Below are 18,977 nucleotides of genomic sequence, written 5' to 3'. Positions count from 1 at the left end.
CAAAGTAAACTTTTGTGAATCATTCATTATGATTTAAATGTTAAAGTGTACAAGTTAACATTTAGAGTTATAGTAATGTGCTGAATGAAAACAACCCTAGTATTTGTACCTTAGATTTACAGCTTTAAATTCATTGTGATACTTCACTAACATGTCATAGGGAGAACAAAGGTTCTGTCCTTGCTTTTCCAGGCTCAGCACTATGTTTATACACTATGTAACTTTTGGAGGAGGGTAGAAAAGCACCCCTCTATTGCTTCCACCTTCCTCTTGATTTCACGAAGTGCTGTAAAATTGAATTACACTGTAATTTATCTTTAGGGGATCCCAGTAGCAAATATTCTAATGTTCCTTTGAGGACTGCACTACACAAAATAACACACTACAATAACATACGTGTCACTGCAGCGAGAATAATCCATCACCAAAATAATATCTGCTCTGTTATGGTCCTGTCGAGATCTTGACTATTGAAGAACAGGATGAAAAGGAAATAAGAAAGTATGCCCAGCTACATATGGACTGTTTGTCTGTAATTACACAGTGCACATATATGGTCAGTGGAGCTGATAAAATGAATGAATGTAGAAGATGTTTTTTTTTAAATGATATGGCTTGTGATTGTATTTCACGGTGTTTGTTAAATGCTGTGTTTATTGCATTTTTGTTGTGATTGGCTGTAAAAAAAAATCAATTTAATTTTAAACTTAGAATGTTTAAAATATTGAATATTCTTTATCAATATTCTGGCCTTAGCAACAGTACAGTAAATGAATGAAATGTATCCCAGTGGGCAGCCAAACTGTCAGATAGTCTGCTTCTCTGTCTCCAGCCTGATGCTTTTTTCCTTTGCTTCTTATGCTATTGTTGGCACAGTGAATTGTATTGCACTGTCGGAAAATAAACTTTTCAGAATGTGTGAAAAAGTCAGGGGGACTGTGGGCGGTATGAATTTTAATGAGAGCGCCCTGATCACCAGAGCCTGGGAGAGAGTTTCAGTACTGCATTAACAGCTTTACTGGAAGAATACATGAATAAATCAATGTTGTTGTGCATTATATTGATGCTGTCAGTGCTGTGGAGGCCATTACTAACCAACAGACTGATGAGAAGGCATAGATCACTGCATAAAGAAAAGGCATACAGGTAAATCATAAATTCAGTACTTTGATGATGATTTACAATCATTTACAATCATGTACAAATGATTTAGTCATTTTGAGAAAATGACATGTAAAGTTATGGACCACCAGTAAGCATTTACTTCTAGTACATTAGAATAATATAATATAACACATAATATAATACATCAGTATAACATTAAAATAATATAACAGGGGTTCTGGGGCCTCAAGCCTTTAGTTTTTACACTGTACAGATGTCCATTTGGCCTTTGTCTATAACCATTTCTGTCTAACCTCTGTATATGTTGTATAATCACCATCAGTAATTAGATAAGCATATCAAATAAAATGGGTTGCTCTATAGCAGCTGTGCATGAGTCTAAGGTCACAATGCCAAAGCCAAGCATCAGTTAGAGGAACGTAAAGTCTCCAAGCTTTGGAAAAGTGGAATTGTATTTTCTGAAATTAAGGTGCTCCATACAGTAGGTGTGATGCCTTACAAAAGTAAAAGCTGTACAAGCATCAAAGGGAGCCAAACTCACAGTTGAGCACACATAATTATGAGCACATATCCGTCATCTTAGCTTCACTTGATTGGCTGCCCATATACTTTAGGGTCCATTTTAAAATTGTATTACTTACTTTTAAATCCCTAAATGGTCTTGCCCTGTCCTACCTTTCGGAGTTATTACAGCCTTATAAGCCTACCCGCTCACTCAGGTCAGCTGATCAGCTGCTCCTGAAGGTGCCCAAAACCAACTATAAGATAAGAGGGGACCGTGCTTTTGCTGTAGCGGCCCCTAAATTATGGAACAGTCTGCCCCTGTATATTACACAGGCCTATCTTTTTAACAATCTTTTCTCCTTAGCTTTCATCACCTAGCCTGTTGATTGTATTTGTTTTTGTTTTATTCTGTAATGTATTGTTATATTGTTTTGTGTTTTATTTTTTGTACAACACTTTGGTCTTTTGTGAAAGTGTTAAATTGCTATATAAATAAAGTTGGATTGGATTGTATTGGAACCCTAGATTTCAAAAGAAAAAGAGCAAACAGGGAAAGCTTGGGTCCTGTAACACATTAACATTTAATTTTACATTTTAAATTTAGTTTTGTATTTCTCAAATTGAACAGTTATTGCTTTGTTCAAACATCCTGCAACACAGAAAAGAATTATGGGGAAATAATGTGTTTAGGCACATGTTATGCATGTAATTTTTAATTGTATTTTATAATTCTCAAACTGAAGACTGTAGTACACATGTTGCTTTATACACATTTTTAGCCCTGTTTCATCCTGTTCTTCAACAGTCAGAAACCTATAAATGCCACCGCAGAGCAGGTTTTATTTGACTAGTGGATCTATTTTCAGCACTGCAGTGACTATTTGTGGTGGCAATTAATGTGTTGTGCTGGTACAAGTAGATCGGAAAACAGCAGTGCGGCTGGAGTTTTTAATACCCTTTGTGCCAATGCTTGATTGTGCATTGTCCACCACCTAAGAATTTTCAGTCAACTGCATCCTGTAGGCAGCTTCCTGTGACCAATGATGAAGGAATAGAGGAGGTTTCTCACAAACTGTACAGCAGCAGATGAGCTGCTGTCTCTGATATATATCTGAAAAGGTTTACCAGCATCATAGTTCTAATACGGTGACCAGTGGATTGGTACATCATTTAAAAACTTATTTAAAAAGCTATTGTATTCAAACGGATAACATTTTGAATAGTGGTAAACCTTCCCCGGAACTTAATAGCTTACCATATCTTTTAAGAGCAATGGGAAGATTGCAGCAAATTACAAAATAAGATGAACATCTACGGAATTATAGGCCTCACTTGCCTCAGATATATATTCATGATTCCAGACAGGGAATAAAAGATTTCATTGGGAATGTTTCTAGGTAAAAAGCTCAGGCAACTGAAAAAGCTTAAACAACTTATCTCAAATCTGGATGTTGGTTCTGATACAAACAAAGACTTTTTTAATGTGTGATAGCAGTACTTGTGTTTGTTATGAAGTCCTAGGCTTTATCTATATATGTTTGTTTTTATACATTTTATACATTGTTAAAAAACAACAACAAAACAGTCATATATTTTCATTTAATAGTGAAATATTTAACTACATTCCACAAGTTATCACAGGTCCCTGGGGTTTTAACAATATCTCTGACATGCTTTAGCCAAAATACCACAAAGATACCACAACACAGACCCTGTCTAAACAGCTCTGTTTGGAAAAACAGGTTTCAGAGTTTGTATCTTTAAATGAGAATGAGCCACAGCTGACTTCACCATGAGGGCCCAGGAGCAGAAACTTTTCATTTTCTTTTGGTTTCTTTTTGAGTTCTTGTTTTCGTACACTTCGTACACTTATTCCTCTGTGTGATTGGAGAGACTCTACATAAGATGCCAAAATCAGAACAACTAAATTTATCCCATGTATTCTGACCTAGGCATCCCACAAAATATATGACTGGGTCGTCTTGTTTCACAGTTTGTGGGTTGACAGGTTTCAGATCCCAGAACATGTGCTAAAGCACCCAGCTTTTTGTTTTCCTACTCTGTCTTCTTTACACATTGTTGAACCCTGCAGGAGTCTTTTGCATTGTGTAAATTGATGCAAGTAAATTCAATGCAAACTGAGCCAAACCACTGCGGTGAAGTCATTTTTTTAACAGTAAAATGCACAGTGGTACCATGAGTCACCATGAGTCAAGACAACCATATTAATATTGTAATTTCTTCTTTTTTTTAAGGACATCAACCATGGTTATGAATTACATGTGGAAGAGCAATATCATGAACATTTCCTAATTGTACATTGTTTTGTTTTTCCTTACACTGCTATCTTATAGTCTAGTCTGAGGTCTGCATATTTGTGTTTTAATTAGCATTAGATTGTTAATGGGTTAAAGTGAATAGACAGGAACCTGGTCTTAGATCATTATGTAGTACGAGTCTGCTCTGGAGAGCCTCCCAGGTCTGGCCTTCCCCAGCTCTTCCGAATGTCAAAGGAATGTAGGTTTATCATCAGATGGATCTGTCTTGACAAGAGCCATTCATGAAAAACAGGAATTTCATCGCTGTTTCCAGAGAGACCACACCTACCCCTTAGGCTTGCACGAGATAGTAGTGTGAGGGACTGTTGTGTGCTCAGCATTAGCTACTAACCCCTACACAATTACAATCACTGATCATTTCATTGTGTTGCTCAGAAGGTATTTATATCTGAGGGATCTGCCCTACAAATATAGGTGACGTAACTGTCAGAACACAATGCTGTCTCTAATTTTGATCATTTTTTTACATTATTTCACAACACCAGTTTCTGTTTACACTGTCACTGTCACAGTTTGAAATTGTCTGGAGATGGGCTGATAATGTGTTGGTTGTGTATTTGTGGTTAGAGCACTATGCTCAGTCTAGCATTGATGCTGAGATCTTTATAAAGTCTAGCAGCACTGCTGTGTCTGATCCATTCGTACCAGCACTACACAAAATAACACGCTACAATAACATACGTGTCACTGCAGCGAGAATGATCCATCACCCAAATAATACCTGCTCTGTTATGGTCCTGTGGAGATCCTGACTATTGAAGAACAGGGTGAAAGGGAACTAAGAATGTATGCAGAGCTACAGATGTACTGTTGTCTGTAGTTACACAGTGCACATATATGATCAGTGGAGCTGATAAAATGAATGAATGTAGGTATAATAATTTTTTTTAATGATATGGCTTATGATTGTATTTCATATTATTTGTTAAGGGCGGCACGGTGGCGCAGCAGGTAGTGTCGCAGTCACACAGCTCCAGGGACTTGGAGGTTGTGGGTTCGATTCCCGCTCCAGGTGACGGGTCTGTGAGGAGTTGGTGTGTTCTCCCCGTGTCCGCGTGGGTTTCTTCCCACAGTCCAAAAACACACGTTGCAGGTGGATTGGCTTGAATGTGTTGCCCTGTGAAGGACTGGCGTCCCCTCCAGGGTGTATTCCTGCCTTGCGCCCGATGATTCCAGGTAGGCTCTGGACCCCCCGCGACCCTAAATTGGATAAGCGGTTACAGATAATGGATGCTATTTGTTAAGTGCTGTGTTTATTGTGATTGGCTGGTTGTGACAAGGTTCAGTTGGTCTTCTAATATTTTATCTTTAGATTGATGTACTTTATGCTGATAACATGCAATGCCTGCTTTTTATTCATGTGTTCTTGTCATATCCTCCATTCTTTCTACTGCTTTATTTGATTTTTTAGTGCATTAAATGTATAATGTTGGGAGTCTGTGTAAAATGAACATAAATGTGAATAAAAACATAATGCAATTAATTGCAAACCTCATAGTCGCATATTTCATGCACAGTAGGACATAGCACACATATCAAATGTTGAAAGTGAGACATACTACCATTTCATGAAAAAATATTAACTAATTCGTAACTTGGCAAACATCTCAGAAAAAGTTGGGACAGGGGCAACAAAAAGCCAGAAACATAAGAGGTACTAATAAAAACAGCTGGAAGAACAATTTGCAATTTTACAAAGTCACATTACTGCGTAAAAATAAAAAATTGAAAAAAAAATTTTAAGAGGCAGAGTCCCGCAGAAGCAGAATGAGCAGAGGTTCACCAATCTGTGAAAAAAAGTCTAAAATTTGTGCAACAATTTCAATGTTAAATTGCAAAGACTTTGAATATTTCACCATCTATAGTATATAATAGGGAAGGGTGAAATCCACATTTTTTCATATCGTAATACCGTCTCAAAATATTATCTCGGTATGCAGTATTACCGTGTGGAGTGGGGCGCTCTGTCATGCTGCGCTGAGCCTTATATCTTTGAGCACAAAGTCGAGTGAGTTTAGCTAAACACAGCCCAACAGATAAAACCCCGTTAAAAAACCCATTTCTAGAAGAGCAAATTTCAGCAACTGGTGCTGAAGAAACAGAAAAGTTAAAAAAAAAATTCAAAACTGTTTAGAAGCACAGCTGGTGCTAATGGACTCTTAAATACACAGCACCGAAATTTGACACACTACACACATGCCATAAATAACGCCCCAATTTTAAGACCGTCCACAATTTTAAATACCGTGGTAAAAAAAGTATCGTTACACCGCCCAATTCTAGTACATAACATCATCAAAAGATTTAGAGATACTGGAGAAATCTCTTTGAGCAAGGAACAAGGCCACCGATCAGTTTTGCGTGTTCTTGATCTTTGGGCCCTGAGATGGCAGTGCAGTATAAACAGGCTTAATCTATACTGGAAATCACTGCATGGGCTTAGGAACACTGCCAAAAATCATTGTGAACACAGTTAGTCGTGCAATCTACAAATGTAAGTTAAAGCTATATCCCGCAAAGAAGAAGCCATATATCAACATGATCCAGAAATACAGCTGTCTTATATGAGCCAAAGCTTCTTTAAAATAAATTTGCAAACTGCTCTGTGGTCAGATCAATCAAAATTTAAAATACTTTTTGGAGAGTGAGCATCAAATTGTTATAATATAAGCTTGAAAGCTTGCATCGCTGATGGTATGGGGCTGCATAAGTGCCTATGGCGCGGGCAACTTGCACATCTGGAAAGGCACTATCAGTGCTAAACAGTATATAGAGGTTTTAGAACAACATATGTTCCCATCCAGACAACCATCTCTTTTAGAGAAGGCCTTGCATATTTCAGCAAGACATTGTTAAACCTAATACTGCATCAATCACAACAGCATGGCTACACAGATGAAGAGTCCACATGCAGAACTCTGCCTGCAGTCCACACCTTTCACCAACATTTCACCATTTGGTGCATTATGAATTGAAAAATCCAGCAAAGAAGACCCACTTCTGTAGAGCACTTAGAATCCTACATCAGACAAGAATGGGACAACATTCCTCCCCCAATTCACAGCTAATTGATCTAAATAAATTAATAATTGTCATGAAATTATAAAATGTCTTACTTTCAACCTCTGATAATTGTTCTCTATGTGAGAAATAGGGGTCTATGAGGTTTGCAAATCTTTGCATTCTGTTTGTTTTACATAGCATCCCAAATTATTTGGAACTGAGGTAGTATATAATTTCTGCACATAACATGTTTGAACTGTTATATGATACACCACCCGCTCAGCTACTAAAACCATGGCATGCCATTGTTCAAAACATGCAGCCAAAAAAACCCTGAAAAAAGATTTATAATTATAATATCGCAAGTATATCTTGGACAATATATCAAATATTTATTAAAAATGGCTATTGTTACAGGCCTAGCATCTAGACAATGCAAGTCAAATTTGAATGTGGAGCACATGTTGTTATGTTGAAACACCATATTTTTGCAGAAAGTCCCACATTGTCTTGGGTTGGCTGGAATTTTGCTCTGCTATAGTAGATCTGCCCCTGCTGTGCTCTGCAGTTTGATGGTTATTGTTCCACTGTGGCTTATGACTAGAGACAGGCTGTTTTTTATTGAATGAACTTTATTGTTATTCTCTGTGGCTGATTTCCTGGTATGGCACTGAAGGAAGCTGGTGGGAGGGGCTGGACAGGGGCCGTTATTGCACGAAGATTTATAAATCATACAGCCTCTGTGTTTCTCTGTCTGTCTCTGTTTCTTATTCTCTGTGCATTCCTTGCCTGACATTTTATGCCTGCAGTTCTCTGTTCATACTAAGAAATATAATATGGTTTAAAAAAGGTCTTCTTTCATCTTTGTTAAAGGCTGGTCTGAGAGTTGCTCATGGACACCACTCACACAGTTCTTGAATTTAGCGATATAAATATACCACAAGTACATATAACGTGGAAAAGGGGTGTCCAGCTACAGTCCATAATATCTTTGTTATATTCAAATCTGGCTCAAAATTTTTTTATTTTTTTCAAAATATTTATATTTACAGCAGTTCTGCCCTCGAATAAAGAGGCCCAGCATACACTGCTTTTAAAAATATTTTTCCCTTTATTTTTTGCGTATTTATAACACTCCAATGTTTGGGTTTGTCAAGCTAGTTTTCAAACAAGATAAAGACAACAGGAATAAACACGAAAAGATGCAGTTTTCAAATTATCACTGCATTTTCTAAAGATAAAGCTTTGTTCATAACCTATATCACCCAAAAAAGGAATAGCCTCCTAAACCCAATAAGTGCTTGTGCCATTCTTGGAAGTAACAACTGATATCAGATATCAGCCTTTTATATCACTGTAGAGTAATTTTGACCCATTCTTCTTTGAATTTTTTTAAATCAGATGCACAGAAGTGTTTAGAGCAGATGTCTTTGAATCCAGACTTGGATCCAGGTTCCAAGCCAAGGTTTTTAAAATGGCTCCAGAGTTTATCAAACAAACAACTGTGTAGACTGTGTCTCAGTGATTATCCAAGCTGTTCATTTTGCAGCAAAGATTCCACAAGCCATGACTGTGAGTTGTTGATGTAATGGTTGGATGGGCAGATAAACCTATTACATCACCTTTGAGCTTTTAGAGACATTTCAGTCTCAGAATTATTTTCAGATGAACATTCCCTTTCTAAGTTTGCAACTTTAGTCTGTTTCATTGTGTAATTATTCAACTGCATGTCATTTCTTTATCCAAGCATTATCATTCTGTCCTCCCACAGTCTCCTCTTGTTTACTCTCTTTGTTGTTTTTTTGACCTCCGTGTTTTCCCCCGCAATGTTGAAGAGAAAGCATTTCAGTCATTTGCAAACTAATTACAGAAGTATGTGAGTATGTGGGAAAGGGGTGTGTTATGTAACTGTTGGCTAACACTCTGACTTGCATGGGAAACTAATCGCCCAAGGCTTTTTGCTCAGTTTGACAACGGTTTGTGCACTCTGACCAAACACCCATGTGTAAAAAAACACTTTTTTTTTTCAGGCTGTGTTCTTGAGAGTGTTAAGACTACACCAAAATGTTCAGATAATATCAACTGAAATATCAAAAATCTAAATTTAGAGAGCTTTCAGGCTAAGAATGTTCTTCATTCACAGCTAGAACCAATAATTCATTCTCAAACAGCATTCAAAATGAGTTAAATATGCATCATATGTGTCACAAATATAAATGGAATACTTTATTCAGAAGCTTTTTTTATTACTATATTGTACAATATCACATTAAAATCATCAGAAACAACAGATTTAGTCTCACCAGATGCTTGTGCGTTAAAGATGTAAATTATATTTTCTCAACAACTATCTGCCACTGTGCTTAGGGGTGTAAATTTGATCTCAGAGGCTGAGAGAGCAAGAGAGTGAGAGAGTAAAAAAAAAAGTGAGGAAGAAAGAAAGAGACAAAGCGATACAGTCAGATAAAGGAGGAAAGGTGTTAGAGAAATAGCAAAAAACAATTAGACACAGAACGAGAGAAAGAGAGTAATACTATACAATGACACAAAATACTTACTAGAATATCAGTAATAAACTGACAGATATTCCTTGTGATACCTATTGACCTAGATGGGAAGTCCCTGACAGAAATTTCCCTAAATGTTGTTATTGGGGGCAGCTGTGTCCTTAAGTTTAGACAAAAGGGCTGCCAGTTTGATCACCAGGAGGTCAAATTCACCTGTGTGTGTGTGTGTGTGTGTGTGTGTGTGTGTGTGTGTGTGTGTGTGTGTGTGTGCTCATTGCCTCTAGTGTGTGTAGTTAAAAATCGGTCACTAGTCTTGTGTTTGTGTGTTCAATACCATGGATGAGTTAAATTCAAATGAATCCTCCTCCACCTTCTTCTTCTCCTTTAATTCTTTTTCTCCTTTTTTCTATTCTTCTAACAAAAAGAACACCTCTCTGTCTTTCAGATCTGGACAGAGCTCTCCAGAACCCCCTTCCAGAAACAATGCTGGGCACTACACTGTGAGCACATACATTTGGGGAAAAAAGAAGCGGGGGTGGAATAAGAGGAAGAGGCAGAATGGCAGTTTTTAAAGTGGATAATGTGGAGGACCTCTATGAAATTGGAGAGATATTGGGAAGGTAAGTAAATTTAATTAAAATATGCTCTCAGTTCCACTCAGGTTTTCAATTGTTAATTTGATACACTACAAATTTAATTCAATACAAATCCATGTTAGAAATTTTAAAATTTAATTTTTAATGCTTTCTTATTTATTTATTTGTGTTTTCCACTTTATGAAGAAAAAAGGAAAACTTCCACCTTGCACACTTTCTTTGATGTTAACCATGAACTGGCTCTCCAAAACAATGTGTTCCAATGATGTAATAAACCAAAAATCCACAAATAAAATGGATATTTTTTTTTTGGACAGCAACAAAATGTAATCATCCCACACTCTGAAAAGTAATTGTGCTACAGAGGGTTTTCTGAGCAATAGAAGCATATAGAAGAACCACTTTTGGTTCCATAAAGAGTGAGTGTGAAGAACATTTTAAAGGTTTAAAAATCCATCACTTGATCTGAATGTTCTTTAAGCAAGGTTCAGTTAAGCATATTATCATAAATTGTTCTTTATACAGCAAATTCACCAGTAAATTTGCTGTGTATGGATCCAAAAGTGGTTCTTATACAGCATCGCTCGAAGAACATTTTATAGCAACTTTAAATTTAAGAGTACATTGCTTAATTATTTATGCAGTAATTAATATTAGGAATATCAAATGTGAGTAAAATCATTCATTAGCCTTAATGGGAGCAGTGCTGAAAGAACAATCAGCCAGTCTTTTGACTTGCTCCACATTTCAGTTCCTCACTGTTAAACCTACAGAAATGAAACTTTAGTTTGAAAACAGCAATTCATAGAAGCTACTGGATAATACGGAAATCATAAATACTCTTTCCAATTAAGGGGGTTTATATTTTAAGTCAAGTACTAATGTTGAGGCTATTTGTACCACTTTAAACTGGCAGCTGTTGTTGCATTTATTTGATTTGTATTACATTAAACCAAAAATTTATAGACGTTTTCATAGTTTGTCTAATAAGCAAAAATATTCAATGGTATTAATCACACATCAAATTAAACAAAATGAAGTACCACTCTAGTAGTGATGTGTCGGTCACGAACGAACCGGTTCAAAGAGCCGGCTCTTGTAAGTGAACGATGAGAGCCGGTTCCCGTCTAAGACCGAGCCATTTTTTTCTAAGGCTTGTCATTCAACCAATCAGAACAACAAGCAAGCTCCAAGCTGAGACACTTGGTTTTCCTGAATGCCAATCTGCCTTCCAAAAATACTTGAAGAAAATGTAAAATCAGTTAAATGTTTGTTGACAGTTGTGGGTGTTTTAATCACTACTGTTGAATGTTGCTGTTTTGCACTTTGCAGAGTATTTGTTTATTTTATTACCCAGAAATGGATGATTATTTTAATTTAATAAGCTATTTTGTAATACCTTCCTTTTTGGTTCCATTGGCTATATTTCAGAGTTTACAAGTGATTTTTTATTAAGGTGTAAATAAAAATCCAGTTATTTATACATTTGAATGTCTGAGTGCAATCAATGAGTTATTGCAAGACAGCCATAAAAACAATTGGCCATTGCAACACTATTTATTATTTTTAATACTGAACAATAATATTTTGTCCATATAGTCATGCAAAATGTAGGTAATATTGTTCTGTACCAGTGGAAATAAGTGGTAAAACAGAGCCATTTAGGAGCCGATAGAGCCGGCTCTTTATTATGAAAAGCCCCCAAAAAGAGCTCCCCAAAAAGAGCCGAAATTCCCATCACTGCACTCTAGAATACAACCCTTAAAAAGGGTTTAAAAATGATTTAATCGGTAAATTAGGTTGAACACCAATAAAAGTCATTAATAATCTGTTATAAAATGTAGATTGAAAGGGCAATGGTGACCTGCTGATAACTATTTACTTTATCTTCTCCATCAGTCAGAATAAAGCCTGTAAGCTTCATCACATATCTGAATATGTTTAATCACTTAAACGCCAAGTTTAATCAAACGAACCACCAACAGAATGTCTTTTTAGACAATAATGATAAATGGCATATTTTATCATTTGAAATGACTAAATTGACATCCTGGGGTCTTGGTATATTCATTGCACTGACAGATACTTTTACTAATGGCAAATATCAGCTCACACTTGCCCTTTATTTCTATGTGTTTTGAATGATTATTAAGGTGTTTTAAGATATTTACATCCTATTTAATAGCCATTAATAAATAGATTTTTTAATGAATAGAATTTAAACCATTTATTAACAAGTTATAAGCACAGTGTTATTCTAAAGTGGTACCAAGATGATAACATGTGCTTACTGATCAGAACTGTGTTCCTAATGTAATCATCATTGATGTTGTTTCACTGCCACCCCAGTGGTCACTTTGGGCAAGTTCGAGAGGTGCGAGAGCGGGTTACGGGGGACTTGTGGGCGGGAAAGTTTCTGAAGCTGCGGCGAGGTGTCGGGAGCCGTCTCGGCCTGGAGAGGAAGAGTGTGGAGAAAGAGGTGGAGATCCTCCAGAGTCTACAGCATCAAAACATTATGGCCCTGAAAGATGTGTTCGAAAGCAGAATGGAGGTGGTCTTAATCATAGAGCTGTAAGTTTGTGTGTGTCTGTGTGTGTGTGTGTGTGTGTGTGTGTGTGTCTGAGACAGACACAAGAGGAGGCACAAGAGACAGCAAGAGATAAAAAGAAGTCAGTGTGGATGATGAATAGCAGCTCACTGATAAAGGCATGGAGGAGAGTACGAATGAATAACAGCTCACAATATTAAGAGTGGACTGCTTTGATAAGCAGCAAATGACGAGAAAGTTATGCTAATCACTGTTGCCCATGGATCAAAGCACAATATTTAGTGTTCCAGGTTTAATCCCAGCCTGAACATTGGCTGTTCAACTATATGTAGCCCTGAAGAAACTGACAAATTGTTCCATTCTCTGGACTCTAATATGTCTGCCATAAGTTTTTACTGAGAGTGTGTGACCAATCATAATCTAGTATGTTCCTCTCTGTTAACTACACTTTGTTGGATATTAGATCAGCTGGAAGTACACTGTATTGTCAATAGCATATGGACACCCTCATACCCTCAAAACCTTAAATATATCAGTTGGGAAATTGTTTTCCTTTGCCTCTATAATAGCCTCTCTCTTTTTTTTTGGGAAGGCTTAAGCTAGAGACATACTTACTGTTTGGCCATGTGTTTGCAGTAATGCCACAAGCAGCCGTGGCTTTGCTGGGTTTTAGTTTTAGCTAAACAGCATTTTGTTTTGAGTCTTCTCCCTTCCACCCTCCACCACAAGCTGTAAAACCCACACTTACGGAGGCATGCAGTTAGTCCTGAAATCATTGAAGAGGCAATAAGAGTAAGGTGATCTTTCTTATATCCCAGGAAAGAGTATTTGTCTGTGCATGTGCACTCAAATTTGGCTGGGTCCAGGCTCATTCAGGCCCTCCCGTAGCCCCTCCCTTGCTTTATCTCATCCTAAATATAGTGGATGGAGCAACATTACTCCATAAAACTGCTCCACAGCCCAGTGTTGAAGGGTTTTAATCTTCTCTTGCAAAAGCTTGGCATTGGGTTTGGTGATTTTAAGCTCATGGTGCACTTTAATGCTGTTGAATTAATAAATTATTAGAGGTGTCCACAAGCTATTGGACATAGAGTAGTTTGTTGAGCACTGCTTTGAGTACTCACAGAATAAGGAACACTACACAATCATGCAGTTTTTTTATGGTTCCATGTCTGTTTTCATCTATTACTTTGCTGTTGTTTGTAGCATTAAAGGTGGTGAACTCTTTGACTTCATTGCTGAGAAGGAGAGCCTGACTGAGACGGAAGCCATTGAGTTCATGAAGCAGATTCTAGAAGGAGTGCGCTTCATGCACAGCAGAAATGTGGGCCACTTTGACTTAAAGGTATGTTAGGAGTAATGTAATGTGGTCCAATTAAGAACATGTCTTTAATATCTGTGCCACCACACATGTCAACTGCATGAACATGGTAAATGTTTAAGTACTACAACTTTTGCTTGAAAGAAGTACAGCTTTATTTTCAAATTCAGTTTTTACTCATGAAAATATATGTAATTATGTACTAAGTACACATATTTTTAACATTATTACTACTTATTAATTAATTCATTATCTGTACTTACTCAATTCAGGGTTGCGGTGGGTCCGGAGCCTACCCGGAATCATTAGGCATAAGGCAGGAACACACACTGGAGTGGGTGCCAGTCCCTCACAGGGCAACAAACACACACACCTATGGACACTTTTCTTTTTGAGTCACCAATCCACCTACCAACTTATGTTTTTGGACTGTGGGAGGAAACCGGAGCACCCGGAGGAAACCCACGCTAATGCAGGGAGAACACACCAAATTTCGCACCCAGTCATCCAGAGCAGGACTTGAACACACAACCTGATGCACCACCATGCTGCCCAAGGAAAACTGTTACATTTAATTGTCATGTCTTGTAAATTTATTAACTATACCATCGTTGAACATACAAGCAGGGCTGTTGATATGGACAGCTAAGTTAGCAGTCCACAACTTATACATGTGTCAGGACTGGGTTGACTGATGGAAGCGGACGCAAGTGCAATAACACAAACTTTATTGAAACAACAATGACCTAGACAGAATGACCTGGACAGAGAGAGCTAAACAGACTAAACCTAAACAGAGGGAACTAGAAAGACAGAGATAGCTAAAGAGACTAATTGGACAAAAAGAGCTTAAAGAGACAAACCAAAACAGAGGGAGCTAAACAGACAGAGAGAGCTAAAGAGACTAACCTTGACAAAGAGAGCTTAAACAGAGACCTGAACGAGGAGAGCTAATAGACTAGAGACAGAAACCACACATCTATGCACACAAGTACACAAAGCACAGGAAAGGAAACACTAACCAGAGAAAGAAACTAGTGAGACGCAGACTGACTGACGAGGAATGTCCAACATAAAAGGAATCAAGACTAGGGAACTTAAATACACAACACAGACAAGGGACACCTGGAACAGATGACGAGAGGGCAGGACTACAAAGGAGGCACAACAAGAGGGTGGAGCTAAGGCGGGACAAGGGCACAGACAGGAACAATAACAAACAGAGCCATGTGCTAGATCACATGGTGGGAAAAACAGACACAGGACAGGACCAAGGCATGACAACATGCACAGCAAATTCACCAGTGTTAAATCAACATTTATAGTGCTAAATTAATACTATTAGTGTAATAATCTAACACTATTAGTGTAATAATCTAACACTCTCAGTGTTAAGTTAACACTAAAAGTGTTGATTTAACACTGAAGAATTTTTTTTATTCAAAATAATGCTTTATTCTTCTATTCAAAAGAAAAAAGAATATTAATTAAAATATTGTCCCTCTGTGAGGCACCCTGTAAAGCCTGAAATATTCATTTAACAATAAGATTTGCCCGTTCTGATTTGGGAATTTTTGGGACCAGGTCAGGTGTTGTTAAATACTAACATCACACAACAATGTTAGTGTGACTAACAATGTTGATTTGTACAGTGCTAATGGTGGCTGTTTGAGGTTTCACGAGCTAATTGATTGACGTTACAATGTTATAATAAGTTATGTATGCAGCTATCTGTGTGTCAGAAAACACACAATTATACACACAAATCAATTTAATAGTAATTTGGGACAGTGCCAAATGCAGTGAACAGGTTATATATTTCTATATACACAATATAGCTAAGAGTTTGAGGACTGGTCTTTCAACATTTCTTCTGAAATCAAGGGATGTTGGTGCAAAATATGGCATTAATCAACAAACAAAGATTTCTAAATCCTTTTCATACAGAACACACTACTAAACACTTGGTGCATAGCACAATGCTTGATGATGGGGCATGGGGCACAGTCAACAGACTAAGCTTGGTTCTAAACATGGATTGTTAGGAAAGTAAGACATGATTTCAATTTTGATGTAATTTCAGATTCTTTTTCCCATGATACTTGAAAAACAACATTACAATACTTTTGACACAAACCTTATTATATAAAGAGGAAGACAATTCCATCACTGAGCTCGTATTGTGTTTGAATACTCTTTGAATACTTTGAAATGTGCTTGTAATATTCTGATAAATCCATTTGGGGTCATGTTTAAATTGTCCACTTTTATTTTTAATGTGTATGTATACCAAATGTCAGGATTTATTTCTTTAGTTCCTTGGTTTCATTTTGTTAAAAAATAAATTTGTTTATTCACCTGAACAAACACTTCCGACACGCCGTTTTGCTATGTACTAGCATGAAACGTGATATTCTGCTGCATTCGTTATAGAACATTGTCATATTTGAAAGTTGACTGCTGTGTTTTTCTTATTAGAATATAATATTTACATTGTGAATATTCAATAATATTTCATGAGTAAAAGTAAAAGAATGTGTAGAATTATTGTAAAGAATAATTTTCAAGTTATGTTTAATGGTAAACACAGTAAAAATTCAGATATAAGGCTTTTGCAAGACCCTGACAATGTTCAAATGGAGTTTAGTACAGTATGGCTTTGTGCTGAATAGTAAAATGTAGAAAAGTATCTTAGTATACTATAGCATAGTATAGTTTAGTACAGTACCAAATAGTAAAGTGGCATATAGTACCATGTAGTATAAGAACGTATACAATAGTTTACATAAGTACAGTGCAGTATAGTATTATAAAGTGTAATACAGTATAGTGTGGTGTAATATGGCAGAGTATAATAAGGTATATTATAAAGCATAGTGTGGTAGTACAATGTACAGTATTATAAAATATGGTAATGCATAGTATAGAAAAGTGTGATTTAGTACAGTGTGGTATAATAAATCATAGTACAGTATAAATAAGTACAGGTTAGTATAGTATAATAAAAATTTCAGTATAATGTGGTGTAGTATGTTAGAGTATAATAATTCCTTATTATACTCTACCATACTACACCACATTATACTGAAATTTTTATTATACTATACTAAACTATACTTATTTATACTGTACTACTGTTAAGAAAGTATTGTATAGTGTGGTATACTATGTCATGATATAATGTAAAATTTTACAAAGTATAGTAATGTATAGTACCAGTATAATTAAGTTCAGTATTGTCAAATATATTATAGTGTAGTGTAATACAGTATAGTCTAATACAGTATGCTACAGTAAAGTGTAGTATGGGACAGTACAAATCTATAGGGAAGTTTTGTGTAGTTTCAATTTTATTTTATTTATTTATTTATTCATTTATTTTTGTCTTCCTGCAGCCAGAGAATATTATGCTGTCAGATAAGAAAGCCTCCAATCCAGATATAAAAATCATTGACTTTGGCATGGCCCACTGCTTCATTCAGGGGGAGGAGTACAAAAGCATGGGCGGCACCCCTCAGTACATCGGTAAGTGATCCAGTCATATAAAAACAGAGTAAGGGCATGTATAGAATCATATGTGAGTGTTTGTCTGCATCTGACATTCTTTGCCTTCAGTGCAGAGCAGGATTTCCAGGTCGCCCTCGTCTCCATGGAGACAAGTGAAAGTTCAGGAAGTGACAAGGTACTCTGGGTCAGGGCGAGAGATGAGTGGACAGAAACGGGAACAGAATTGGCCTTTTGTTCCATGGGTGTTGTTGATGAAGTAACAGAAAATGCTCTTAATTTCACTGCTCAATGTTTTAAGCTGCATGCCACAGACTGGGTCACGGACACCCACACACACACGCACACACACATGATTCCTTTGGCTTTCCCAGTGGCAATCAGTGTTCACTGAAGAACATCAGTGATGACAGCAAGCTTACTCACACACACAGACACACACACATACAGTCTCTCTCTCTCTCTTCAGTGAAACCATTGAGAGAGAGAGAGAAGCCTGTGCCAATGTTGAGGAATAATTTACATTTATTAAACATTTATTGCATTGAGCAGATGCTCTTATCCATAGCAGTTTACATATGTTGCAGAGGTAGGTGAAAGTAGTGTAAGAAGTCTTGCACAATGAGTGCTTAATGGTGCAGCATAGTGAACTTGCCTGAGCAGAGAGTCGAACCTCAGTCTGTCACGTGAAGAGCAGTGGACCAAGCATTAATCCAAAACCCCAGCTGAAAGTAACTGGAGGTGAAATGCTATCAAATACTCTTATCTGCAGTATAAACATACATGATTGGGTTGCTATGGTAGCAAAGTTTTGAGTCTCACTGAGGCAGCACTCTGATCATTAACAGAAATGAATCTGTTGTGGAACATGAAGTAGCTGTCAGAACAAATCCTGCCATGGCTAAATAATTAATATTACAAGAGAATGCATCATTTTGGATCATTCTAAAAAGGATAAACAGTTTTAAAATATGCAAAAAGGTAAATAATGACCATTGTTTTTTTTGCATTACAGCATTGTTTTGTTGTGGTACACTGTCAGATAATTTTAATTAGGGAACATAATTGTACCTTATTTTATTATAATTGTAGATTTTAAAATTGTATTGATTTCATATGCCCCATTTCATCTCCATGATTATATTATGTTTTTCTTTTTATATGACACAGTTCTGTAATGAAAGATTACAAACATGTATCTCTGCTTTCAGAGAAGAGAATGCAATATGCATTTAAGGAACAAAACTGGACCTCTACCATAGCTTTTATCTGAGCTTTGGTTAGGATCTTGTACAATGTAGAGTTTAAAGGGGACATATAATATATTGCCAAAAATATTCCACCATGAATCATTGAATTAATGAGTTCTATAGCCACAGGTGTATAAAACCAATCACATATGCATGCAGATTGCTTGTACATTGGTGAAAGAATGTATTAGTGAAGCGTAGTGAATTCCAGTGTGGTACCGTGACAAGATGTCACCTGTGCAACAAGTTCAGTCATGATAATGTAATGTGCTATTACTTG

At 36.7% G+C, this 18,977-nt stretch overlaps 1 protein-coding gene across 1 annotated transcript in view; it reads left to right on the top strand.

The window, feature by feature from the left end:
* Window positions 1-18,977, top strand: part of si:dkey-240h12.4 (death-associated protein kinase 2) — a 40,413-nt gene that overhangs the window by 4,325 nt on the left and 17,111 nt on the right. Inside the window, exons 2-5 of the mRNA XM_066673806.1 lie at window positions 9,924-10,098; window positions 12,424-12,645; window positions 13,829-13,967; window positions 17,339-17,468. Coding sequence (XP_066529903.1) covers window positions 10,037-10,098; window positions 12,424-12,645; window positions 13,829-13,967; window positions 17,339-17,468 — 553 coding nt within the window. The 5' untranslated portion in view covers window positions 9,924-10,036. The remainder of the gene's footprint in view (window positions 1-9,923; window positions 10,099-12,423; window positions 12,646-13,828; window positions 13,968-17,338; window positions 17,469-18,977) is intronic.

The sequence above is a fragment of the Hoplias malabaricus genome, chromosome 6 (assembly GCF_029633855.1).
Source record: "Hoplias malabaricus isolate fHopMal1 chromosome 6, fHopMal1.hap1, whole genome shotgun sequence".
NCBI classification, from domain to species: Eukaryota; Metazoa; Chordata; class Actinopteri; order Characiformes; family Erythrinidae; genus Hoplias; species Hoplias malabaricus.
The sequence above is the reverse complement of the archived record's forward strand: the minus strand, read 5'-3'. Positions and strand labels throughout refer to the sequence as shown.